This window comes from Pelodiscus sinensis, chromosome 18 (assembly GCF_052426305.1).
Source record: "Pelodiscus sinensis isolate ZL-2025 chromosome 18, ASM5242630v1, whole genome shotgun sequence".
NCBI lineage: Eukaryota > Metazoa > Chordata > Testudines > Trionychidae > Pelodiscus > Pelodiscus sinensis.
Genome location: NC_143069.1, coordinates 5,898,342 through 5,924,095, shown reverse-complemented (window position 1 = coordinate 5,924,095; position 25,754 = coordinate 5,898,342). Strand labels below are relative to the sequence as shown.

General features: G+C 50.8%; 1 protein-coding gene across 2 annotated transcripts in view; it reads left to right on the top strand.

The window, feature by feature from the left end:
- Positions 1 to 25,754, top strand: part of DLL3 (delta like canonical Notch ligand 3) — a 332,834-nt gene that overhangs the window by 62,751 nt on the left and 244,329 nt on the right. For both annotated transcript variants that reach the window (XM_075915297.2, XM_075915296.2), the window contains exons 6-7: positions 12,266 to 12,482; positions 23,901 to 24,567. In XM_075915297.2, the coding sequence (XP_075771412.2) occupies positions 12,266 to 12,482; positions 23,901 to 24,567 (884 nt within the window). The remainder of the gene's footprint in view (positions 1 to 12,265; positions 12,483 to 23,900; positions 24,568 to 25,754) is intronic.

Here is a 25,754-nt window from a genome sequence, read left to right as displayed (position 1 = left end):
TCTGCACTGCCTCCCAGCCATTACTAGCTGAGCGTTGCTGTCTGGGTTGTGGCTGCTCTAAGGCTGCAGCGAACTGCTCTTCCGTGTCTGGGAGGAGACCCCGCCCCTGCCCAGCACTGGTTGGCTGAGAGGTGGGACAGGACACGCCTCTCCCAGCTGGCGGGAGGGGAGGTGCTGGGCGATGTACCCCAGACCCAACCCCCAGAGCCAGGCAGCCAGTGGTTTGCAGCCCGGCACTGGTCTGTGGACCAGCAGTTGGGAACTGTGACTATACGCCCTTTGTGCCCCCAAGAAGCTGGGCCTTCCCTTAACAGGACCTCATGCCACGCAGCTGTCTCTCGGGCGTGCAGAGCTAACACAGAAGCAGGGTCACTGTCGCTGACAAGGGTTTTACGTGATTTAAAAGGTCCCCAGGCTCCCCACTGCTGCAGGCCCTTTAAGTCACTGCTGGAGCCCCGTGTGTTGGGCGCTGGGCGCCCCTTAAGGGAAGAGACTAGCCTCAGCCCTGCCTCTTCTGCCCAAGGCCTTGCCCCTTCTTGGCAAGGTTCTCTGTAGCTCTACACAGGGTGGCCCAATGATCAGAGTGCTGGCCTAGGAGGAGCTAGGGCAGTTAGGGGGGTTCTGGCCTGGACCCTGGTAATCTCTGCTTGAGACCTGAAACAGGGTGGAGGAGAGTAGAGTAGCAACTGCACCAGGTGCCCAGGAGAAGGTTTTCATGCCTGCAGAGTGAAGGCGGGTGATGGGCAAAGATAGTGGGTATTCAGGGATCCCCTTTCCCTATGCCACTCCGTGGATACCCAGGTGTGTGAGGCACCTACCACTAGCCTGAAAACGCCTAGTCAGTGCCTGCTGGTAGAGGGCGGGCAGTCACCCAATTCTATGGTCTGCTGTCTCTTGTGCCCACTAGCGCCAGGTGCCCTCCAACCACCACACTCTCCAAGCCTTCCCGGCACACACACAATGCCCAGATTTGCTGCTGTCCAAAGGGTATGCCAGCTTAGGTCCATGCTAGCCCTTAGCTCCACAACACCCAGCACTTAGATTTTTCTGTAGAGAAAGCTGGTCAGAGAATCATAGAGCTGGAAGAAACCTCAAGAGGTCATCAAGTCCAGCCCCCTGCCCAAGGCAGGACCAATCCCAACTAAATCAACCTGGCCAGGGCTTTGTCAAGCTGAGACTTAAACACCTCTAGGGATGGAGTCTCCACTACCTCCCTAGGTAACCCATTCCAGTGCTTCACCACTCTCTCAGTGAAATAGTTTTTCCTAATATCCAACCTGGATCTCTCTTACCACAACTTGAGACCATTGCTCCTTGTTCTGCCATCTGTCACCACTGAGAACAGCCTTTCTCCATCCTCTTTGGAACCTCCCTTCAGGAAGTTGAAGGCTGCTATTAAATCCCCCCTCACTCTTCGCTTCTGCAGACTAAACAGACCCAACTCCCTCAGCCTCTCCTCATAGGTCATATACTGCAGCCCCCTAATAATTTTGGTTGCCCTCCACTGGACCCTCTCCAGTGCGTCCATAGAACTGGACACAATACTCCAGATGTGGCCTCACCAGAGCTGAATAAAGGGGAATAATCACTTCTCTGGATCTGCTGGCAATGCTCCTCTTAATGCAACCTAATATGCCATTAGCCTTCTTGGCTACAAGGGCACACTGTTGACTCATACCCAGCTTCTCATCCACTGTAACCCCCAAGTCCTTTTCTTGAGCCCATTGCTCCTTGTTCTGCCATCCGTCATGACTGAGAACAGCCCTTTCTCCAGCCTCTTTGGAACCTCCTTTCATAAAGTTGAAGGCTGCTATCAAATCCCTCCTCACTCTTCGCTTCTGCAGTGTTCATCTAGCAACCAGAGCTTTGAACGGCAGTGAGCCGAAATGCAGGAACCCAAGGGAGTCTATGCCCGGTTGTGTATAAAATACAGTCATCGCACATCTTCTAGAGACCGACCTTGACTAACAAGATGCCCTCTTGTCTAATAAGTCCTGCTCCCCTCAGTGTTCTTCTCCCTATTGTTTTCAACCTGGTTTACTGAGCCCCTCCTTTCGTAAGATGAAGATTGTTTCTAGTTTGTTGTCCCCTGAAGTTTTATCATCTGTAAACCAGTCCCCTCCTGCCGGCTGTCCCTTTTACTTGTTCATTTTCTCCTAAAGTCCCTCCAACTTCTTCATTAGCAAATACACCCCAGTGTCAGACGTCCCAAGTTCAGCCAAGGAGAGAAATGTATCTGTGTCCTGCCGGGTGGAACCAATCTCTGGGTCTCCTAACTCTAACAACAAGACTTTGGAAATCCTGGTCTTGAGCTATGTACAGACCTCCTTACATAGTATCCCCATGTACATTTTACAAAAGCGATCACAGGCCGTGTGACACAGGGTTGTACTAGTGACCTCATGGGACTCTTTGTGGTAATCTAGTCTGTAAATACCATCCTTAGAATCCACTTGCACTGCTGGGCCTGCTCCTGCTGGCAGCAAGAGGGCGTTGGGCCACACTTCCCTATTCCCAGGTTGGAGGAGGGGACAGAACAACCATTTTAATTGCATTCCTGATGCTACAGACAAGGTTGAGGTGGAAAGGGTGGGGCAGAGCCAAGAGTGGATGTGGAGGGATGTGAACCAGGGAGGTTTCCTACTAAGCATTTGCAATTAGGGCTTCAATTCCACAACGCTTCCAAACAGGGCCGTCCCTACCAATACACAAAATAGGCAGCTGCGTAGGGCACTACAAAATGTGGGGCACCAATCTGCCCAGCTGGGCCATCTCTAAGTGGTGCAGGGTCCAGGACACCACCTCCTCCCACCCCGCTCCATCCCTGCTGTGAGCCTGCTGTGAGCCTGCTCAGCCTTACTCCACTGCTGCTTCCCTTAAGCCCTCGCCCCTGCTCTGTCCCCTCCCCTGAGCAACGCTGCTGGCAGATTAGCAGGGGACACCAGCAGCAGGGTTTGGGCCCGCCACCACTGCTTTGCTGACTCCCAGCTGTGTCGCTCTGCTTTCTGCTTCCTGTGAGTGTGGGGGGCTGTTCCACCCTTTCCCCCCAACCCCTCCCCTGAGTGATGTGGCTGGGAGCCGGGGGAGCAGAGTTGCCCTGCTTCCCACTGCTGCTGGTGAGTGCCGGGGCAAGCTTTACCCCTGCTGCCTGCCTGCCCCCTCACAGCTCCTTGAGTGCCTCCCCCAGGATGGGGTATAGGTACTCAGGCTTCGTAGGGTACCAGAAGTGCTAGGGTCGGTCTTGCCTCCAAAAGACGGCAGTGGTGGTGCCATGCCGGGGAGGGCCAGTCTCACAGGGGCACCCTCTCCTGAGACATGTTTCCCACATCACCACACTCCCTAGCATGGTGCTGGGGCATTGGGGGCAGCTATGACCCTGTGCGGGAGTGCACCCTAGCGAATCATCCTCCCAGCTTCTTTCTGTGCCTTGTTTTTTCCTACCCTCCTGATCTTTCCCAATCTCATGTGGCATTTCCGAGCCTTCTAGCTTCCACCCTCTCTCTGGCAAAAGTGCCTCTTTATTAGGCCCATCGGAACTTCCAAACTGGATCCGACCAGGGGTCTAGCTACCCCGGTATCCTATTTTGACCATCTGCCGGTCCCAACTGTGTCAGACGAAAGTGCAAGACACCCTTCTACTGGGCAATGATGCGATAGCCTGCCCAGAGGGGAAGGTAGAGATTGGGCAATTTCCTGAAGTGTGCGGGTTTAGCTCCTTTCCAAAGCACCTCTTTCAGATCAGTCTGGATAGTTTCATTATCTACACAAATATCCAGCCCCTGAGTTTGAACTATGCTTAGGTCTTGGCTTCAGTGGTGATGATAATCATGTGGCAGTGAGTTCCGCAGGCCAGTGGTGCCTTGTGTAATGATCTAGTCATCAGCTTTAAATATCACAACTCTTGAGTTAGAAGTCAGGGTGACGAGCAGCCCCTGATCGACCATCCTCTCTCTGTTCAGGTCTCCTTCCTAAGATACATGGAACCAGCCTTGTCAATCTCTCTTGTTCTGGATCTGTGCAGTGCCCATCACAATGGGGCCCTGAGCTATGGCTGGGGCTCCTCAGTACTATTGTAAGACACCTAACAGCAATAAAATTGTACTACGTCTGGCACAATGGTCTTGGGGGGAAGGTCGGGGGCCTCACTGCAGCTAGGAATGCCCCCCTCCAAAAAGACTGTGGCCAGCTGATTGGGATGGAGATCACCATACCATGTCTAATAAATATTAGTAATGGTACAGACTTGTGAGGCTCTCACTGGCTATCTACGTGTGTCACTCTGTGTGTCACTGCTCTGTTCTATGGCGTGACTTGAATGGAATGCAGTTAGCCCAAGCCAGACTGCCCCCTTGCTTTATATAATGCACAGTCGACTATCTTCTGCTCTTTCCCATCTGATTCCTTCTGCCATCTTACCATTTTGCTTTTTTCTGTTCCCTGCTGCGTATTTACTATTAGGTGTATTGTGGGAGCACTTTAATCTGCAACTGAGGTTTGGGGCTTCCCAGATACACAGAATCATAGAATACTAGGACTGGAAGGAACCTCGAGAGGTCATTGAGTCCAGTCCCCTGCTCTCATGGCAGGACCCAGCACCATCTAGACCATCCCTGATAGACATTTATCTAATCTATTCTTAAATATCTCCAGAGATATTCCACAACCTCCCTGGGCAATTTATTCTAGTGTTTAACTACCCTGACAGTTAGGAACTTTTTCCTAATGTCCAACCTAAACCTCCCTTGCTGCAGGTTAAGCCCATTGCTTCTTGTTCTATCCTCAAAGGCCAGGAAGAACAAGTTTTCTCCCTCCTCCTTATGACACCCTTTTAGATACCTGAAAACGGCTATCATGTCCCCTCTCAATCTTCTCTTTTCTAAACTAAACAAACCCAATTTTTTCAGCCTTCCCTCATAGGTCATGTTCTCTAGACCTTTAATCATTCTTGTTGCTCTTCTCTGGACCTTCTCCAGTTTCTCCACATCTTTCTTGATATGCGGTGCCCAGAACTGGACACAATACTCCAATTGAGGCCTAACTAGTGCAGAGTAGAGCGGAAGAATGACTCCTCGTGTCTTGCTCACAACACACCTGTTAATGCATCCCAGAATCATGTTTGCTTTTTTTGCAACAGCATCACACTGCTGACTCCTGTTCAGCTTGTGGTCCACTATAACCCCATGATCCCTTTCTGCTGGACTCCTTCCTAGACAGTCGCTTCCCATTCTGTGTGTGTGAAACTGATTGTTCCTTCCTAAGTGGAACTTCATCCTGTTTACCTCAGACCATTTCTCCTGTTTGTCCAGATCATTTTGAATTATGACCCTATCCTCCAGAGCAGTCGCAACCGCTCCTGGCTTGCTATCATCTGCAAACTTAATAAGCGTGCTTTCTATGCCAATATCTAAATCGTTGATGAAGATATTGAACAGAGCTGGTTCCAAAAGAGACCCCTTTGGAACTCCACTTGTTATACCTTTCCAGCAGGACTGTGAACCATTAACAACTACTCTCTGAGTATGATTATCCAGCCAGTTATGCACCCACCTTATAGTAGCCCCATCTAAGTTGTATTTGCCTAGTTTATTGATAAGAATATCATGTGAGACCATATCAAACGCCTTACTAAAGTCTAGGTATACCACATCTACCGCTTCTTTCTTATCCACAAGACTCGTTATCCTATCAACAAAAGCTGTCAGATTGGTTTGACATGATTTGTTCTTTACAAATCCATGCTAGCTGTTCTCCAGAGACTGAGATCAGGGCCCCGTTGAGCCGGGGGCTGCCTAGACACACAGAGACTGAGATCAGGGCCCTGTTGGACCAGGCGCTGCCCAGACACACAGGCCGTGTCCAGACTCAGGGGTTTTTTCGGGAAAAGTAGCCTTTTTCTGAAAAAACTTCCCCTGCGTCCAGACTCAAGCCGCGTTCTTTCGAAATTATTTTGAAAGAACGCGGCTTTTCTTTCGATGGCGGTAAACCTCGTTTCACGAGGAAGAACGCCTTCCTTCGAAAGTTCCTCTTTTGAAGGAAGGCGTTCTTCAATGTAAAGAGGCCATCTTCAAAAGAGAGCATCCAGACTCGGTGCTCTCTTTCGAAAAAGCGGATTTCTCTTTCGAAAGATCCGCCTGCAGTCTAGACGCGATCTTTTGAAAGAGGCTCTTTCGAAAGATGCTTTCGAAAGAGCCTCTTTCGAAAGAAGCCTGCAGTCTAGACATAGCCACAGTGACTGAGATCAGGGCCCTGTTGGACCAGGCACTGCCCAGATACACACTGACCGAGATTAAGGCTCTGTTAGGCTGGGCTCTCCTCAAACACACAGTAATCAAGATAGGGGCCCTGTCAGACTGAGTGGTGCCCAGACACACTGTGACCAAGATCAGGGAGGGCCCCATTGTGCTGGTACTACACAGATCTAGAATGGGAACCAGTCCTTGCCCTGAGGCGCTCACAGTTGAAATAAGACAGAGGGGAAGGATTATCCTCCCAGTTTTACAGAAGGGAGACCGAGGCACTGAGACATTGTTAGGGACAACTATGACCATCTAGTCCAGTGTCCTGCACCAGTCTGTTCCACTGAGACTGACTCTACACGTAGATTTTGTCCCAGTGCGACAATGCTAGTAGGGGTAAGATTTGTTTTTTAAACTGAGGTAGTTATCCCACATCAATCCACAAAGTGGCTCAGTTATAGCAGGATAAATATGCCGTATACCAGTTCCCTTTCCTGTTTGGGTACAAGCATCTCTATCTCAGTAACATTGCATCCACTCTTGGGGGGGGGATGTACAGGCTAATTTATTTATTAGGTGTAAGAGCTTCAGTCAGGGAGAATGCTTTGGAAGACTTCTGAGGGAAGGGATCAGAAGGAGACTTCATCGACCGGAAGATATGGGATGCATGGTCCGAGGAATGGGGGTTCCACAACCACCACTCCCAAGAGGAGACTGGTGGTGGTGGTCAGGGACTCCCTCCTAAGGGGGACAGAGTCATCCATCTGCCATCCAGACTGGGAAACTCGAAAAGTGTGCTGCTTGCCTGGTGCTAGAATTCAGTATGTGCTTCCAAGACTGATCAAGCCCTCGGACCCACTACCCCTTCCTACTTAGCCATGTAGGACCCAACAATACTGCCAAGAATGACCTTGAGCGGGTCACTGCAGCTTATGTGGCACTGGGAAGAAGGATCAAAAAGTTTTTGGCACAAGTCATGTTCTTGTCCATCCTCCCTTTTGAAGGAAAAGGCCCAGGTAGGGATCATCAAATTTTCAAAGTAAATGCGTGGTTGTGCAGGTGGCGTTGGCGAAAGGGCTTTGGATTCTTCAACCATGGGATGCTGTTCCGACACAAGGTTTGCTAGGAAGAAATGGGATCCACCTAACGAAGAGAGGGAAGAGCATCTTCATGGGCAGGCTTGCAAACTTAGTGAGGAGGGCTTTAAACTAGGTTTGTTGGGGGACCTAAGCCCTGAGGTAAGTGGGATACTGGGAAGAAACACAATGAGAAAGGTGCAACAGAGGAGGACCTTGATCTGTACTGAGAAAGGAGGGAAAATCAGTTATTTAAGGTATCTGTACACGAATGCAAGAAGCCTGGAAAACAAGCAGGAAGAGTTGGAAGTCCTGACACAGTCAAAGAACTATGATTTAATTGGAATAATGGAGACTTGGTGGGATGACTTACATGATTGGAGCACTGTCATGCAAGGGTATAAACTGTTCTGGAAGGACAGGTGGGGGAGAAAAGGTGGAGGAGTTGCACTGTATGTATGAAAGCAGTATGATTGCTAGAGCGCCAGTATAAAGTGGGACAAAAGCCTATTGAGAGTCTTTGGGTTAAGTGTCTTTGGGAAAAGTGATGGTGTAGTGCAGTGTTTCTCAACCTCTTTTTATAAAGTACCCCTTTTTAAAAAAAAATTATAAGTACCCCATGTTAAAAAAAAAAAGTATCCCCAGTACCTATAGTTTTCAGACACACAAAATTTTTTTCTACCATTGCAACACATTTGTTTAAATAACTTAATTGTAGTTGGGCAGGCAATGACATTTTTGGGTGTAAAAAGTACAAAATAATGAAGCGCTGTAAAACTTAAAACAAAAATTCAGTTTTCTCCAAATTTCATTTGTGTTGACGTACCCCCCAGACTTCTCTCGAGCACCCCTAGAGGTACTTGTACCACTTGTTGAGAAACACTGATGTAGTGGGTGTCTGCTAGGGTATGTCTAGACTATGTGGCTCCGTTGATGGAGCCATGTAGATGAATTTACTAGACATAGCAAAATGAAGTGGTGATTTAAATAATCACCGCTTCATTTACATCAAAATGGCCACCGTGCTGTGCCGATGATCAGCTGATCGGCACAGCGGGGCAGTCTGGATGCTCCGCGGTCAACAAGGGAAGCCTTTGTCGACCACTCCGTTATGCCTCATCAAATGAGGTTTACTGGAGAGGTTGACAAAGGCTTCCCTTGTTGACCACGGAGTGTCCAGACTACCCCGCTGTGCCGATCAGCTGATTGTTGGCACAGCGCGGTGGCCATTTTGATGTAAATAAAGTGGTGATTATTTAAATCGCCACTTCATTTTGCTATGTCTAGTCAACTCATCTACATGGCTCCATCGACGGAGCCATGTAGTCTAGACATACCCCTACAGACCACCAGATCTGGTGGTCGAGGAAGACGAGGCTTTCTTAAGACAACTAACAGAACTTTCCAGATCACAGGCTGTGGTTCTCATAGGGGGTCTTCAATCGCACTGACATCTGCTGGGGGACCAATACAGCAGTACAAGACAATTCAGAAAGCTTCTGGAGAACAATGGGGACAACTTCTTGGCAAAAATGCTGAATAAAGCAACCAGGGGCCATGCCCAGCTTGACCTGCTGCTCATAAACAAGGAGGCGCTAGTAGGGGAAGTAGATGTGGGTGGCAACCTGGGTAGCAGTGATCATGTGATTGTCAAGTTCAGGATCCTGACCTAAGGAGGAAAGAAGAGCAGCAAAATACAGACCCTGGACTTCAGAAAAGAAGCCTTTGAGTCCCTCAGAGAACTGATGGGCAGGATCCCCTGGGATGTAACATGAAGGGGAAAGGAGTCCAGGAGAGCTGGCAGTATTTTAAAGAAACGTTATTGAAAGTGCAGGAACAAACCATCCCAATGTGCAGTAAGAAACGCAAATATAGTAGGCGGCCAGCTTGGCTTAACAGCGAAATCTTTGGAGAGCTTAAACACAAAAAGGATGCTTACAAGAAATGGAAATGTGGACTTGGGAAGGAGTTGGGCAGTCCTCAGTGGAGAAAGAACAAGTTAAGAACTATTTAGAAAAGCTGGACATATACAAATCCATGGGGCCGGATCTAATGCAATCCGAGGGTGTGGAGGGAGTTGGCCAATTCGATTGCAAAGCCATTGGCCGTTATCTTTGAAAACTTGTGGCAATTGGGGGAGGTCCCAGATAATTGGAAATAGGCAAATGTAATGCCCGTCTTTAGAAAAGAGAAGACGGAGACTCCATGGAACTACAGACCGGTCAGCCTCACCTCAGTCCCCAGAAAAATCATGGAGGGAAACCTCAAAGAATCCATCTTGAAGCACTTGGAAGAGGGGCAAGTGATCAGGGATAGTCAACATGGATTCACAAAGAGCAAGTCATGTCTGGCCAACATGATTAGCTTCTATGATGAGGTAACTGACTCTGTGGACATGGGGAAGGTGGTGGATGTGATATACCTTGATTTTAGCAAAGTTTTTGATACGGTCTCCCACAGTATTCTTGCCAGCGAATTAAGGAAGTATGGATTGGATAAATGGACTGTAAAATGGAAGAAAGCTGGCTAGATCAGCGGAGTGTCCCAGGGATCAGTTCTTGGACCAGTTTTGTTCAACATCTTTATTAATGCCCTGGATGAGAGGCTGAATTGCACCCTCAGCAAGTTTGCAGATGACACTAAGCTAGTGGGAGAGGTAGATACATTGAAGGGTAAGGCTAAGGTCCAGAGTGACCTAGACAAATTGGAGGATTGGGCTTAAAGAAATATGATGAGGTTCAAAAAGGACAAGTGCAGAGTCCTGCACTTGGGACGGAAGAATTCCAAGCACTGTTGCAGGCTGGGGACTGACTAGCTAAGTAGCAGTTCTGTAGAAAAGGACCTGGGGATTACAGTGGATGATAAGGTAATGGCTTTAGGGGTGCATTAGGAGGAGCATTGCCAGCAGATCTAGGAAAGTGATTATTCCCCTTTGTTTGGCACTGCCTAAATCACATCTGGAATATTGCATCCAGTTCTGGGTCCCCCAATACAGAAGGGATCTGGACACATTTTAGGAAGTCCAACTGAGGGTGACAAAAATGATTAGGAGGCTGGAGCACATGACTTATGAGGAGAGGCTGAGGGATTTGGGCTTATTTAGTCTACAGAAGAAAAGAGTGAGGAGGGCCTTTAACTTCCAGTAGCAGCCTTTAACTTCCAGTAGTAGGGTCCAAAGAGGATGGAGAGAGGCTGTTCTTGGTGGTGACAGATGACAAAACGAGGAGCAATAGTTTCAAGTTGCAGTAGGAGAAGTCTAGGTTGGAAAATCTGTTTCCCTTGAAGGGTGGTGAAGCACTGGAATGAGTTTCCTAGGAAGGGGGTGGAATCTCCATCCCTAGAGGTTTTTATGTCCCAGCTTGACAAAGCCCTGGCTGGGTTGATTTAGTTGGAATTGGTCCTGCTTTTAAAAGGGGGTTGGAGTCGATGCCTCCTGAGGTCTCTTCCTACCCTGTGATGAACCTATTACGGCAGACACTGTAGATTTCACTGCTATTAGGTGTATTATGGTAGTGTTTATGCAACCCAGGCATGGAACAGGACCTCACTGTGCCAGGGGCTGTACTTTTGTATTGCTATTAGGTGTATTAGGCCTAGGCCCATCCCCTCTGCTGTCATGTACCAAGCCCCCATCGTACCCAGCCCTGTGCAAAAGCAGAGCAAAGAGCCAGCCCCTTGCTTAGGAGTGAGAGTAATACCATTTTTGTGCACTGACAAAGCTTTAAGGCTCTCTGATGCTCAAAGGCACTTAATTCCCATGCAGGGCCACTGACGGGGTGGCAAAGAGGGTCCATTGCCCTAGGGCCTAGGGCTCAAGGCCGCTGCTACTGCTGCCGTGGTAGCGGGAACCCCAAGCCCTTTCAATTGTTGCTGGAGCCCCACACGGTGCAGTCTGGGCAGCACTGAGAGCAGGGTGGGGGAGCTGTGGCATGGACCAGATGGTATCGAGGGATGGCTGCATTTTAGCCCTGCCCCTTCCCCCAGGCCCCGGCCCTTCTAGGATCCTGAAGCAAAGGTGTCCCCCTCCATATCCCATACTAGGTTGGACCAAAGGTCCATCAAGTCCAGTATCCCATCTTCCAACGGTGGCCAATGCCAGGGGTCCCAGAGAGAATGAGCAGAACAGGGAATCACCAAGGCTACGTGTACACTGCAGGCTTCTTGCGCAAGAAACCTTTTGCGCAGGCGTTTTTGCACAAAAACGTCTTGCGCAAGAGCACGTCCACACCTCAAAGCGCATCGCAAAAGCCATGTGCTTTTGTGCAAGAGAGTGTCCACACTGCATGGACGCTCTTACACAAGAAAGCTCTGAGGGCCATTCTGTGCTTTTTCCCACATCTGGAGCATCCTCACTTGCCTTTTTGCTCAATAGCTGTAGTGCAAAAGGGAGTTATGCCTCGTAGAAGGAGGCTTACCTACACCGGCAAAAGCCCTCTGTTCTGTTTTACTGCTGATTTACTTGTGCAAAAGTGCATTTGAGGTGTGAAAGCTCCGCAGGTTTTTGCACAAAACCAGCCATTTTTGTGCGAAAACCTTGCAGTGTAGACATAGCTCAAGCGATTACTCTGTCAATCATGGCAAACAGAGGCTGGGGACACCATCCCTGCCCATCATGGCTCATAGCCATTGATGGACCTGTCCTCCATGAATGTATCTAGCTCTTTTTTGAAGAAGTCTGTTGCCAGCCCAGCTCTGCCATGACTGCCCCCATAGTGTAGACAAGCCCCAAGACTCAGCACAGCATCCTCCCTGTAAGGCCAGCTTTCTGGTCCCAGTCAGGAGCTGGTTTTTGGGGTGGCACAGGCTTCGTAGCCCTTGCCCGCGTTAGGTATCTGGGTCCCATTGCAATTTGTGGCTCGTCCTCCTGGCCTTCTCTGCTGCCCCCCTGCGAGTGGTTAAAGATTTAATCTGGAACCTGCTGCTTTCTGTCTCTCGCCTTCCCCCTGTCCCCAGGATCTGGAGAATGACTATAAGTGCACCTGCCCCCAGGGCTTCTACGGGAAGAACTGTGAGGTCAGCGCCATGACTTGTGCCGACGGGCCTTGCTTCAATGGAGGGACCTGTGCCGAGAAGCCCACAGGAGGCTACACCTGCCACTGCCCCCTGGGCTACCACGGCTCCAACTGCGAGAAGAAGATTGACCGGTGCACAAATAACCCCTGTCTGAACAGTAAGGCCATGCCGGTTTCCTTTCCAGGGCTGGGGGAGAGGGGTGAAGGCAGCACGCAGGCCTGGACGGGAGAGGGGGATGCCTGTGTTGCTGGGCCATCCTGCTCTCTTTTTCCTCAGCAGCGACAGAAAGCCAGTGGCTGGTTCTCACCTCATTTAGCAAGGGCCCAGCTGTTTGAATCGCAAGAGGCACCGCTGGGTGGGTTTTGTAGCTGGTAACTGGAGAAGTCCATGTCTGAAAGGGGAGGAAGCAGGCTGGAATCTCTACACCCGCCCCGAGGTTTCCCAGAAACCCCCTGAATAGAGCAGTGCAGATACCTTGTGTGCAGATCCCCAAAACTTTAGACTATGACATTACCCAATGCAGAGGCAGGGTGGCCTCTGAGTTAAAGCAGCTGGGGGTTGGGGTTCAACTGGCCACTCTGCCATTGATTTCCTGTGTGACATGAGCTTGTACTTAGACCATGCATCAGTGTCCTCACCTGTAAAATGGGGTAATAATTAGGGCTGTCAAGTGATTAAAATTTAATCACAATTGTGCAATTTTAATTGCAATTGATTGCACAATTTAAAAATGAAGCTTAGTTAATTGCGCTGTTAAGCAATAAGGATATGTCTACACTACCACCCTAGTTCGAACTAGGGTGGTCAATGTAGGCAACCGAAGTTGCAAATGAAGCCCGGGATTTGAATTTCCCGGGCTTCATTTGCATCTCGCCGGGCGCCGCCATTTTTAAATCCCGGCTAGTTCGGACTCCGTGCCCGCAGCTACACGCGGCACGGACTAGGTAGTTTGGATTAGGCTTCCTATTCCGAACTACCTGTACTCCTTGTGGAACGAGTCCGTGCCGCGTGTAGCCGCGGGCATGGAGTCCGAACTAGCCGGGATTTAAAAATGGCGGCGCCCGGCAAGATGCAAATGAAGCCCGGGAAATTCAAATCCCGGGCTTCATTTGCAACTTCGGTTGCCTACATTAACCACCCTAGTTTGAACTAGTGTGGTATTTTAGACATACCCTAATAGAGTACCATTAATTCACATATTTTGGATGTTTCCTACGTTTTCAAATATACTGATTAAAATTGCAACACAGGCAAGGAGTGGACCAGGATCACTTTATATTTATTTTGGTTACAAATATTTGCACTGTAAAAAACAAAAGAAATTGTATTTTTCAGTTCACCAAAAACAGGTACTGTCAAGCAATCTCTTTAGCATGAAAGTTGAACTTACGAATATAGAATTATGTAAAAAACCCCAACAACCCTGCATTCGGAAACAAAACAATGTAAAACTTTCTATTCGAAAGTCATAAGAACATAAGAACGGCCACACTGATCCCCAAAGGTCCTTCTAGCCCAGTATCTTGTCTTCCGACAGTGGCCAGTGCCAGGTGCTGCAGAGGGAATGAACAGAACAGGGCATCACATCAAGGGATCCTTCCTTTGTCGCCCATTCCCAGCTTCTGACAAACAGAGACTAGGGATGATCTGGATCGTGCTTGGTCCTGCCGTGAAGGCAGGGCAGGAGCGGCCTGAGGCCAGCTGCGGCAGCTGGCGCCCCAGGCAGAAGGTGCGATTGGCGCCCCCACCTACACGGCCATCCATGGCCGTGACGTCATCATCGGGTGCCCGGGCCGGTAGCGCCCTAGGCAACTGCCTAGTTTGCCTAGCCTCACAGGCCGCCCCTGAGACAGGGGACCAGACTTGATGATCTCTCAAGGTCCCGTCCAGTTCTAGTGTTCTATGATTCTATCCCTGCCTATTCTGGCTAACAGACATTGATGAATTTATCTGGCTCTTTTTTGAGCCCTGTTACAGACCTGGCCTTCACACCATCCTCTGGCAAGGAGTTCCACAGGTTGACTATGCATTGTGTGAAGAAATACTTCCTTTTATTTGTTTTAAACCTGCTGCCTATTATTTTAATTTGGTGACCCCTAGTTCTCATGTTATGAGAAGGACTAAATAGCACTTTATCTACTTTCTCTACATCAGTCATGATTTTATAGATCTCAATCATATTCCCCCTTACTCTTCTCTTTTCTAAGCTGAAAACTCCCAGTCTTATTATCTCTCCTCATAGAGAAGCCTTTCCATACCCCTCATCATTTTGGTGCCCTTTTCTGAACCTTTTCCAATCCAATATATTCACTCAGTCCTACTTCATGTTCAGCCAGTCGCTCAGACAAACTAATTTGGTGACGATTTGCAGGAGATAGTGCTGCCCGTATCTTATTTACAATGTCACCTGAAGGTGAGGGAGATGTTCACATGGCACTGTTTAGCTGGTATTCAAAAATATTTACACACCAGATTCACTAAAGATTCAATGTCATTTCATGCTTAAACAACCTTTCCAGAGGACACACATCCATACTGATGACGGGATCTTCTAGATAACAATCTAAAGCAGAGCAGACCAACGCATGTTCATTTTCATCATCGGAATCAGATGCCCCCAGCAGAAGGTTAATTTTCTTTTTTAGTAGTTCAAGTTCTATAGTCTCCACATCAGAGTGTTGCTCTTTTAAGACTTCTGAAAGCATGTTCCACACCTCCTCTCTCTCAGATTTTGGAAGGCACTTCAGATTTTTAAACCTTAAGTCGAATGCTGCAGCTATTTTTAGAAATCTCACATTGGTACCTTCTTTGTATTTTGTCAGATCTGCTGTGAAAGTGTTTTTAAAAAGAGCATGTGTTGGGTCATCATCCAAGACAGCTATAATATGGAACATATGGCAGAATGCAGGTAAAACAGAGCAGGAAGCACAGAATTCTCCCCCAAGGAGTTCAGTCACAAATTTAATTAACACATTTTTTTAACAAGGATCATCAGCATGGAAGCATGTCCTCTGGAATGGTGGCCAAAGCATGAAGTGGCATATGGATGTTTAGCATATCAGGCATGTGTGAACCTTGTAATGCTGGTTACAAAAGTGCCATGCAAATACCTGCTCTCACTTTCAGGTGACGTTGGTAAACTAGAAGTGACCAACCTTATTTCCTGCAAAGTATAAACAAACCTGTTTGCCTGAGTGACTCCCTGAGCAAGAAGTAGGACTGAGTGGACTTGTAGGCTTTAAAGTTTTTACATTAGTTTATTTTTGAGAGCAGTTATGTAACAAAAAAATTCCACATTTGTAAGTTGCGCTTTCACCATAAAGAGATTGCACTACAGTACTTGCATGAAGTGAATTGACAAATACTATTTCTTTTGTTTATCATTTTACAGTGCAAATATTTGTAATAAAAATAATAAAGTGAGCACTATACACTCTGTATTCTGTGTTGCAGTAGACATTAATATATTTGAAAAGGTAGAAAACATCCAAAAATATTTAGGAAATTTCAGTTGGCACTCTGTTTAATAGTGTGATTAATCAAAATTTTAAAAATCACAATTTTTTGAGTTAATAGTGTGAGTTAACTGTGATTAATTGACAGCCTTAGTAATAACCCTTCCATTGTCTATTTAAGGTACGTCTAGACTACATGCCTCTGGTAACAGAGGCATGTAGATTAGACTATCCGGCATAGGAAAATGAAGCGGCGATTTAAATAATCGCCGCTTCATTTAAATTTAAATGGCTGCCACGCTGAGCTGATCAGCTGTATGTCGGCTAAGTGCTGTAGTCTGGACGCTCTGCGGTTGACATCAAAGGCATTTGTCCACCTTCCAGGTATGCTTCCTCCCAGGAGACATACCTGGGAGGTCAACAAATGCCTTTGATATCAACCGCAGAGCGTCCAGACTACCGCGATGAGCCGACAAACCGCTGATCGGCTCAGCGCGGCAGCCATTTGAATTTAAATGAAGCGGCGATTATTTAAATCGCCGCTTCATTTTCCTATGCCGGGTAGTCTAATCTACATGCCTCTGGCGACAGAGGCATGTAGTCTAGACGTACCCTTCGATTGCAAACCCTTAGGGGCATGGCCTTGTACTCACAGAGAACTGTTCTGGAATAAGGCAGGGTGTAGATTTGAAGCGGGTGAAACTTATTCTGAAGTAGCTCGCCATGTTGATGCTCTTAATTTTGAAGTGGGGTAAGTGAGGGCAGAGGGGAACTCAAATGCCAGAAAGAGAGAGGCCTTCTGCGGTGCTAGGCTGAACAGCTGTCTGGTCAGTGTCTCTACAGCAGGGGTTCTGAAAAATTCATTGTAACAAGGGGCATGAGGGGCCCTAAATGCCATGAGTGGGAGGGGCTGGCCAAAGCCAACAGGGGAACTAACGGGGGTGGGAGGTGTTGGTGCCCATAGCAGGAGTCCAGCCCCACTCTCACTGGCAGCAGGAGAGGAAGCAGAGGAAGGCAACCCCGCTGCTCTGCTCTCCCGGCTGTGCCACTCTGGGGGAAGGGAGCAGGAGCATCCCATATTACCTGGTGGGAACAAAGCAGTGGGGCTTCCATGCTCCACTTTTTCCCTGCAGCTGCTGATGATTGCAGGGGGCATTGGGGGAAGAGGTGGGGTGGGGAAAGGGTGGAGTAAGGGGGGGGGAGAGGTGGGGCCTAGGCAGAGGGAGTTGTCCCAGCACTTCCCTGGAGTCGGTGGGGTCATATGGCCCCCCGGGTCCTCCCAGACATTTGCTTCTAATTGCACCGACCCTCTTCCACCCACAAAAATTGCTCCATGACCTCAGGAGGGGGACCGAAGCCTGAGTCCGTCAGAGGGGCCAAAGCCCCGCACGAGAGACCTGTAACCTGAGCCCCACTGTGCAGGTCTTTGGCTTTGGCCCTCGGTGATGGGGCTCAGGCTTCAGCTTCAGCACTCAGCAGTGGGGCATGGGCTTCGTCTGTGCTCCAGCAGGTCTAACATCAGCCCTGGCAACCCCATTCAGATGGGGTTGTGAGCCACTTTGGGGTCCTGACCTGACCTGAGACCCACTGCTCTACTGACACTCCAGCTGTGACGTGGTATAACGTGGGGTACACAAGGCCACTCAGACTCTTGAAAGGGGGACAGGAGTCTGGAAAGGGGGAGGACCCGTGGGCACAGTGCACTGAGGTGGCTGGTTTTTTTTCCTGCACGTGCTCCCCGAAAAAGGGGGAAGTGAAGTTCAGAAAAGAAACAAACAACAGTGCTGTTTGGGGGGATCTTTCATTTTTTCTTTTCCCTTCTCCACCACCCCAAAAAGGTGAGGGGGAGGGGCGCCCCAAGGCTACCCAGAATATCTTGCACTTTGATTCATTGAAAAATCGGAAAGATGGAACATTACGAACGGCTTATCATGATCCACCCCACTCTCCCAGGTACCTGATGTGTCTTTTCTGATGCCACATTAGGAGCTCTCGTGAGAGGACTGAATTTTATGCTGTGTCTACACAGCACTTGCCACAATGGAGCCTGGTCCAGAGAGCGGGGCTACTGGGAGGAGGGTCGGGCTTAGTACTACCGTAATACCCTTAATAGCAATAAAAATGTACAGTGTATAGTGCAATGAGGTCATGGCCCATGACTGGGTGTCCTAGATGCTACCATAATACACCTAATCACAATAGCAATGTACAGTACATAGCACAATGGGGTTCTGGTCCATGTCTAGGATGCCAAGGGGTTACTGTAATACACCTAATAGCAATAAAATGTTCTACACCTGGTAGCATTTAGTCCTGGTCCATGCCGATGTCCAGGACTAAACTAGTTCCCAGTTGCTACTGTAATAGCAATAATTACAACAAAAATGTACAGCAGCCACCACAATAGGGCTCTGAGCCGTGATGGGTTCATAAGTGCTACTGTACTACACCTAATAGCCATACAAATGTACAGCCTTTGTCACAATGGGGACCCTCCCATTATAGAAACAACAGTCTTATGCCACAGGCTAGAGAAGAGGCTGCATGGTAGCACACTGGCCCGAGCCTCTGGAGGTCTTGGTTCTGTTCCTAGTTCTGCCATTGCTTTGCTGTGTGACCTGGGGCAAAACTTGCTTCCTGTCTCAGTTTTCCCTCCCGCACTTCCAGAGAATCCAAGGCCAGAAGGCACCATTGTAACAATCTGTCACTGACCTCTTCTATAATCCTGGCCCTGGAACTGCCCTGGATCATCAATTCAGGTTTGAATTAGAGCAGATCTTCTAGGGGGGAAATAAAACCCCAGTCTTGGTAGGTGTGTCAGATCACAAGTTCTTCGCGGCAGGGCCTTTCTCTCTGTACAGTGTCCAGCAGCTGGTGCGGTGCTGCTGCTAATAGACCGAAGCGGAACAAAAGAATTGTTCCAAAAGCTGGCACTAGCCTTCTGAAAGGGAGAGCTCAAGGAGGGCAAGAAAACTCGCCAAAGGGCCCTGATCAGACAGGAAGCTGCTTACACAGATGGAAAAGGGTCACAAGAAGCAAGTAAGTTGTGCATGAAAGAGATCACTCTGGGAACGGAGAGCCAGTTGGGCTCTTCCTGCCTCTGGTAAGGTAAGGATCCAACAAGTCCATTTGTGCCTGAGGATGGGGGGAGAAGGGGGGGAAACTGCCCAGGGCCTGGTGGTATAAAAGGGCCCAGAGCTCTTGGCTGACACCCTGGGTCCTTTAAATCGCTGCCAGAGCTCCATGCAGCAGAGTCTGGGCAGCACTGTACAGCCCCAGCCCCACCCCTTCTGGGGTTGCGGAGCAAGGGTCCCCCTCGCCTTGCGTAGGGGCCTGGAAAGTCTATCGGCCCCTTTGCCCTCACTTGCATACTCACTCACAGGAGACTGCTGCAGGTCTGGTACAGAAGGATGCTGGTAAATTACAGAGGGTCAGAGAAGAGTCAGGAGAATGATCAAGTGACTGGGAAACTTGCCTTGTAGTGAGAGACTTTTTCGCTTACAAAGAGACGTTTAATAGAAGACTTGATCCTAGGCTATCAATAATGTGATCTTGGGCTCTTCAGCCTAGCAGAGAAAGGTCTAACATGATCTGGTGGCTGGGAGCTGAAGCTGGACAAATTCAGGGTGAAAAAGGCAACATCCAAAAGCGATTAACCATTGGAACAACTTGCCGAGGAGGGCGGTGGATCTTTCACTGCTGGGAACTTTAAATCAAGGCTTGTGTTTTAAACCATCTGCTCTAGTTCAAACAGGAATTAATTCAGCGAGGTCCCATGGCCTGTGCTGTACAGGAGGGCTGGACTAGATGGTCATGATGATCCTTTGGAAGGCTAAGAACCTATGACACAATTTTTGGAAGGGGTTTGTAAATTTCTTTGTGGTTACAGGTGGGGCCTCAGGTGGAAGGGGTGAGGCCAGGAGACTTGGAGTGCTCCCTTGCCCACAGACCCTGATTGGCCTGCGGGTGAGGGAGCACATGAAGTCTTTGTCCCCCGCCGTGCTTTGAACAGCTGATGGTTCCCTCTAGGTGCCTGTGCCCCTGGCGGTGTGAGGAGACTTCCTGCTCCCAGGCCAATCAGGGGGCACACTTCTCCCCCCCCCCAAGAAAGGAAGGAAGGAAAGAAGGAAGAAAGAAAGAACACAGCAGGAGGGGGTCTGAAGGGAGGCTCTTCCCTTAGTTTGGGAGGCACCTTGCCTCCTCTCCCCTCAGCGCGCCTCCCAGCCACTCAGAAGGGCCTGGGGGCCGGGGAGCAGACATAGTCTCTGGCTCTCCTGCCTGGCCCCACCAGCGGCATGCAGTTCCCACTGGTGCTGCCCACCCCTGGTGGGGGGAGGAAACTTCACATGCTCCCCCTGCCCCCGGCCAATCAGGGGTAGGGGAGTGCGCAAAATCTCTTGCTCCCTGCCCCACCCTGCCAGGGATGCGCAATTCCCTCCTGGCAAGGCGGGGCGGGTAGCTCTCCCCGTGGCCAGTCCAATCAGGATCCAGGGGCGAGGGGAAAGTCTCCTCCCGCCGCCAGTAGTGCATGGTTCCCGCTGGTGTCGTGTGCTCCCCCATCCCCAGGTCTTGATTGGCCTAGGGGTGGGGGAGTGGCAGGCTGGCCACAGGCTGGATCCGTCTGCGGGACGAGCACGAGGCCCCTTTGCCCACCCCTGCCCTATGAATAAGAAGCACTGTCATAGAATTCTATCCCCTGGGATGGGGGTGTGGCCAGGAATTCTCTCCTGGGGGAGTGATTGGCTGACTGTAAATTAGAGCAGTCTTGGGACCACTGTATCTTCTGCTGAGGATCAGTCAGCCTGGGACCAGGGGGTGGGTTGCAGATGGGGCAGCATCTGGCCGTTCTTCTATTTTTCCTTCTGTGCTGTGCTCAAATGCAGCCCCGTGTCAGGGCTCGGTGCCTTCTGATTCTGCTCTCACATACACACAGGTGTTGCTCTGGGGTAGCCAGGAGCAGCATTTTGCCCCTGTGGTGGGCTTAACCGTTCCTTTGATGGTGGTGCCGATGGTGAGATGAAGATTCATGAGCTGGGCTCGATCCTGCTACCAGCAATGAGAAATAGCAAAACCAGAGAGGTTGCTCGGGGGTGGGGAGACCCAAGCTGGGGCCCAAATCTGTGTGGTTACACCAGTACAAATAAGGACCCAGTGTCAGATGATCTGGATTTATGCCCAAAGTAGGACCAGATGCCATATGAAGGTTTACGAATAATCATCACCCCTAGCTCTTTCCATCAGCGAATCTCAAAGCGCTTTGTAAGGAAAGTTGGCATCCTTCTCCTCATTGGACCGATGGGGGAAACTGAGGCACAGTGCGAGAGAGCGCAAAAGGAACTGAGTTGTCTGTCACCCAGCAAGCAGCCCTTAGAACTAGAACTCAGGTCTCTGGTGTCTCAGACCAGATTGCGAACACACGGCCGTCTACTGTTATAGTTAGCCTGGCAGTAGCACCAATGAGCCCCAGTCGTGGCTCCGGCCTGTATTGCACTAGACACTGTACATTTTGATTGCTATTAGGGGTATTGCTGTAACACACCTGCTGACACTTCCATCCTCAATCATGGATATCCTTCATTGTGCCAGGCGCTGTACATGTTGTCATTGTTAGGTGTATTACGGTAGTTCCTAGACACCCCAGAACTCCACTGTGCCAGGTGCTGTACATGTTGTCATTCTTAGGTGTATTACGGTAGTTCCTAGACACCCCAGAATTCCACTGTGCCAGGCGCTGTACATTTTGTCATTCTTAGGTATATTATGGTAGTGCCTAACCACTCCAGAACCCCAGTGTGCCAGGCGATGTACATTTGTCATTGTTAGTGCCTAGCCACTCCAGAACCCCACTGTGCCAAGCACTGTACAGACATGGAGCAAACCACAGTCTCTGCTCTTACAACCGTAATATTATCTCCGAGGGGTCGCCGTGTTAGTCTGTAACTGAAAAAACTTAAGAAACAACAAATAGTTCTGCAGCACCCTAGAGACTAACAAAACATGTAGATGGTGTCCTGAGCTTTCATGGGCTCAGCCCACTTCTTCAGAAGGTTGTGAAGAAGAAGTGGGTTGTGCCCACGAAAGCTCATGACACCATCTACATCTTTTGTTAGTGTCTAAGGTGCTGCAGAACTATTTTTGTTTTTTAACCGTAATCATGTCCTGCGGTGAGCTGGGCTGACAGTGGCAATGTCCTGTAGAGGGTGAAGCAAAATGCAGGACTATGTAGCACTTTAAAGACTAACAAGATGGTTTATTAGATGATGAGCTTTTATGGGCCAGACCCACTTCCTTTTGATCTGAGGAAGTGGGTCTGGCCCACGAAAGCTCATCATCTAATAAACCATCTTGTTAGTCTTTAAAGTGCTACATAGTCCTGCATTTTGCTTCAGCTACCCCAGACTAACACGGCTACATTTCTAATACTACTCTGTAGAGGGTGTGTGTGTGTGTGTGTGGCTGTGGCTGTGAATCACAGAGACAAGTACAGGCCAGCTGTGGCTTGTGAATCCTGAGCGGGCGTGGGGATCTGGCTGTGGCGTTGAGGGTTGACCGTCTGTGTTCCTCCCAAGGGAGCGCTCTTGCATTCCTTTAAAAGTAGAGGTGCTTGTATTAAATCCATGCTGCCTCGTTAACCAGCAAGAGGCCGGGACCAGATCTCCAGGCAGTAGGAAACGGTGTCGCTCTACTGGTGTCCCCTCCTGGTGTAAATCAGCATTGCTGGGTGGCGCTGTACCGGATGCAGCGGGAGGCTGAGTCATGTTTGGGGGGAGGAAGACTTCAATGGTTTTGGGGCACAATCAGGTCACTTTCCCGAGGGCGGGGCGTGTGTGCCAAGGGAGAAGTGAAGATTCCTTTTCTCCCAGTGGGATGCTACGGTCCAGTTAGGTGGCAGTGGGGTAGGTGGGGGCAGGTGTAGACCTTTCTCTGCAGCATCTGCCTTCAATCTCCAGATGGAACGGGGCGGGGCAGCACTTCCTGTGTCCTTACTGGCAGCTTCCCACTCAGCTGGGAAGGCGCTAAGCCTCCAATCAAAGCCAGGGAAGAGGTGGGCTAGTTGGCTGAGTGGGGGACCCTGCCTTCTCCAGCTGACTGGGATGTGGTGGTCTTTTGGCCGCCTCTGCCTGAGCCCTGCTGCAGTGCTAGGTATGCAAGGCACAGGCCTCCACTTGGCACTAACTGGGCTCCTGTATTAGCAACCCAGCTACCATGGCTGGGAGCTGGTGGGACCTCGGAGCCAGAGCTCCCCGCCAGAGAGGGCGCATGGGGCAGGCTGGGGCGGTAGGGTTGCCAGATACTTTCACCAAAAAAAAAAAAAAGTTGAGCAAAAAAAAAAAAAAAGTCATTGCACCTTTAAATTCCTGCGCTCCCCACCCCCACCAGATGCGGCAGGGGAAGGCTGCCCCTGCCAGCCTTCCGTCCAATGAAAACAGAAAATACTGGACATTTTATGTGTCTGGTATTTTCTGGTTTTTTTACTGCACAGAAGACGCAATTACCAGGCTGTCTGGGCAAAAACCGGACACCTGGCAATGCTATGGGGAGAGGGGGCAGTGCAAGGGAGAGGGGACGGATGGGCGCTGCTGGCGTTGTCATTTCAGTCCCATTCCCTGCTCAGGCAATGGACAGGAACTCTGGACTCCTGGTTACTTTCCCAGACCTGGGGCCTGTGGGACCCTGGTGAGCCACGGACAGTCTGGCTGTCTCCCCCTCTGATCCGGGAAAGCAGATCACTCGAGGTCTTGGTCTAATGTCTGCATATAGCACCCAGCCCGAATGGGACCGTTAGCTCATCTAATCAGGCCTCCTCCTTCGGATCCCTTGTGTTGACCTCGATGGCTCAACTGAGGCAAGTGTTCCCATCCTCAGGAAGCCAACGGCAGGGACCAGGAGAGCCCATGGTGCCCCGGTGCCTGGGGCCCTGCCCTGGCAGAGCACTCTCTGCATAGGGTGGGCGCTGATGGGCTACACTCCATGCTCCAAGCACAAGGGGTCCTAATTTGCCTTGGAGCTAGAAGAGTCTGATCCCGGGGTGTCTCTGGCAGAATCCCACCCCCCTCTGACCATGCCCACCAAATCGATCGCTCCCCCTGCCCGTCTGACACTCCGTCGCTTCCTCCTAGGTGGCCTCTGCCTGGACCTGGGCCGCCGGGTCCTCTGCAAATGCCGGCCCGGCTTCACCGGCACCCGCTGTGAGCGCAACATTGACGACTGCGCCTGCAACCCCTGCATCAACGGGGGCACCTGCCTGGACGGGCCCAACAGCTACACCTGCTCCTGCACCCTGGGCTACGGCGGCAAGGACTGCAGCGTGCGCGTGGATGCCTGCGGCTCCAGCCCCTGCCTCAACAGCGGCACCTGCTACACCCACTTCTCCGGCCACGTCTGCGAGTGCTCGGCCGGCTACATGGGCTCCAGCTGCGAGTTCAAGGTGCACAGCCCCACTCCAGCCAGCAGCCGGCGGCTGGCGGTCGACGACCCCTTCCCGGTGGCCCTGGCCATCTCCTTCGCCCTGGGGCTCGTGACCCTGGCCTTGGTGGTGTGCGCTGCCCTGGCAGTGCTCCGGCAGATGAGGCAGGGCCGCAAGCAGGTGAAGGGCCCGGTCCGCAATGACCTGGACACCATCAACAACCTGAAGGAGAGGGAAGGGTTCCTCATTGCGCCGGGGCGATTCAAGGTGCCCAACAAGGAGCCCAGGTTTGGCAGCGACAGCCTCCGAGACAAGTTCAATTGCAAGCGGAAGCTGCTGGATGTCAGCGGGGACGCCGGCTGCAGGAAGAAGACGGAGAAGTAAGTGAGCTGGCATCTCGTGGGGGGCCGGGCCCCGTTCGGCCCTTGCGGGGTCCGTGCTCGCCGGAATCGGCCTGGCAACCCCAGACTGGTGCAACGCAGGAGTCCGCAAGTTGGCGCAAGTCAGCAGGGTGCCGCAGCTAGTGATTCAGAGCAGGGTGTCTGGAATCAGCAGGGAGGCTGTAGCCCGGGGGTGGGCAAAGGGGCCTCCGTGGGCCGGATCTGGCCCGCCAAGTGGACGGATCTGGCCCGCGGAGGCCCTGCTGCTCCTCCGCCCCCAGCCCAATGAGTGCTTTGAAGTGCTGCTCGCAGGGCGGGGGAAGCGGAGAGCGGAGGAGGCTTCCCATGCTCCCCCGTCCCCAGCACAATCAGGGTCTGAGTGGGGTGTGGGAGCTGCGTGAAGCTTCCTTCACCCTGCCCCAGCCCTGTGAGGAGCCTGCAGCACTTCGAAGTGCCACGTGCTCCTCCTAGGGCGGGAGGAGGCTTCCCGTGCTCTCCTGCCGCCAGGCCCTGGTTGGCCTGGGAGTGGGGGAGCGTGCCAAGTCTCTTCCAGGGCATGGGTGCCTAGTAGGAAGGGGGGACAAAGGGGATCCCTCACCCCCACACCAATCATGGTCTGGGGGGTGGGTAGCTCCACCCCTTCTGGGGTAGCCCAGAGCTACTTCAAAAATTTTTGAAGTGGCCCCCCCGGGCAAAAATTATTGCCCACCCCTGCTGTAGCCTTTGCCCACGGGGCACTCAGTTTCTGCAATCCCTGGCACGTCAGCGCAGGGTTTCAGAAATCGGCGCAGTTCAGTGGCTGCACAGTGGCAGCAATCTGGCGCGTGATTTCTGAAACCAGCGGAGGCCCTGCCATCACTGGCGCGTCAGTGCAGGATTTCTGAAATCCGCACAGTTCAGCGGGTGCATTGCACTCACTGGAAACTCAGTGCAACAGAGCGGGTGTGCGGCAGTCGCTAGTAATTTAGTGAGGATTTCCAGATCTCGCCACAGACATCAGTGTAATTCATCATGCCCCAAAACCTGACTCCAGAATTGCTGGGTACTCCCAGCCCAAGGTGAAATCAACGGGCAGTCCAGGTATTCAGCACCTCTGTTAATCAGACCCGGGCATGGGTCAAATCCAGCCCTAGTGTAAGAGGATGGTGCTGGCACTGACATCAGTGAGAATTGCACCAGGAGGCACT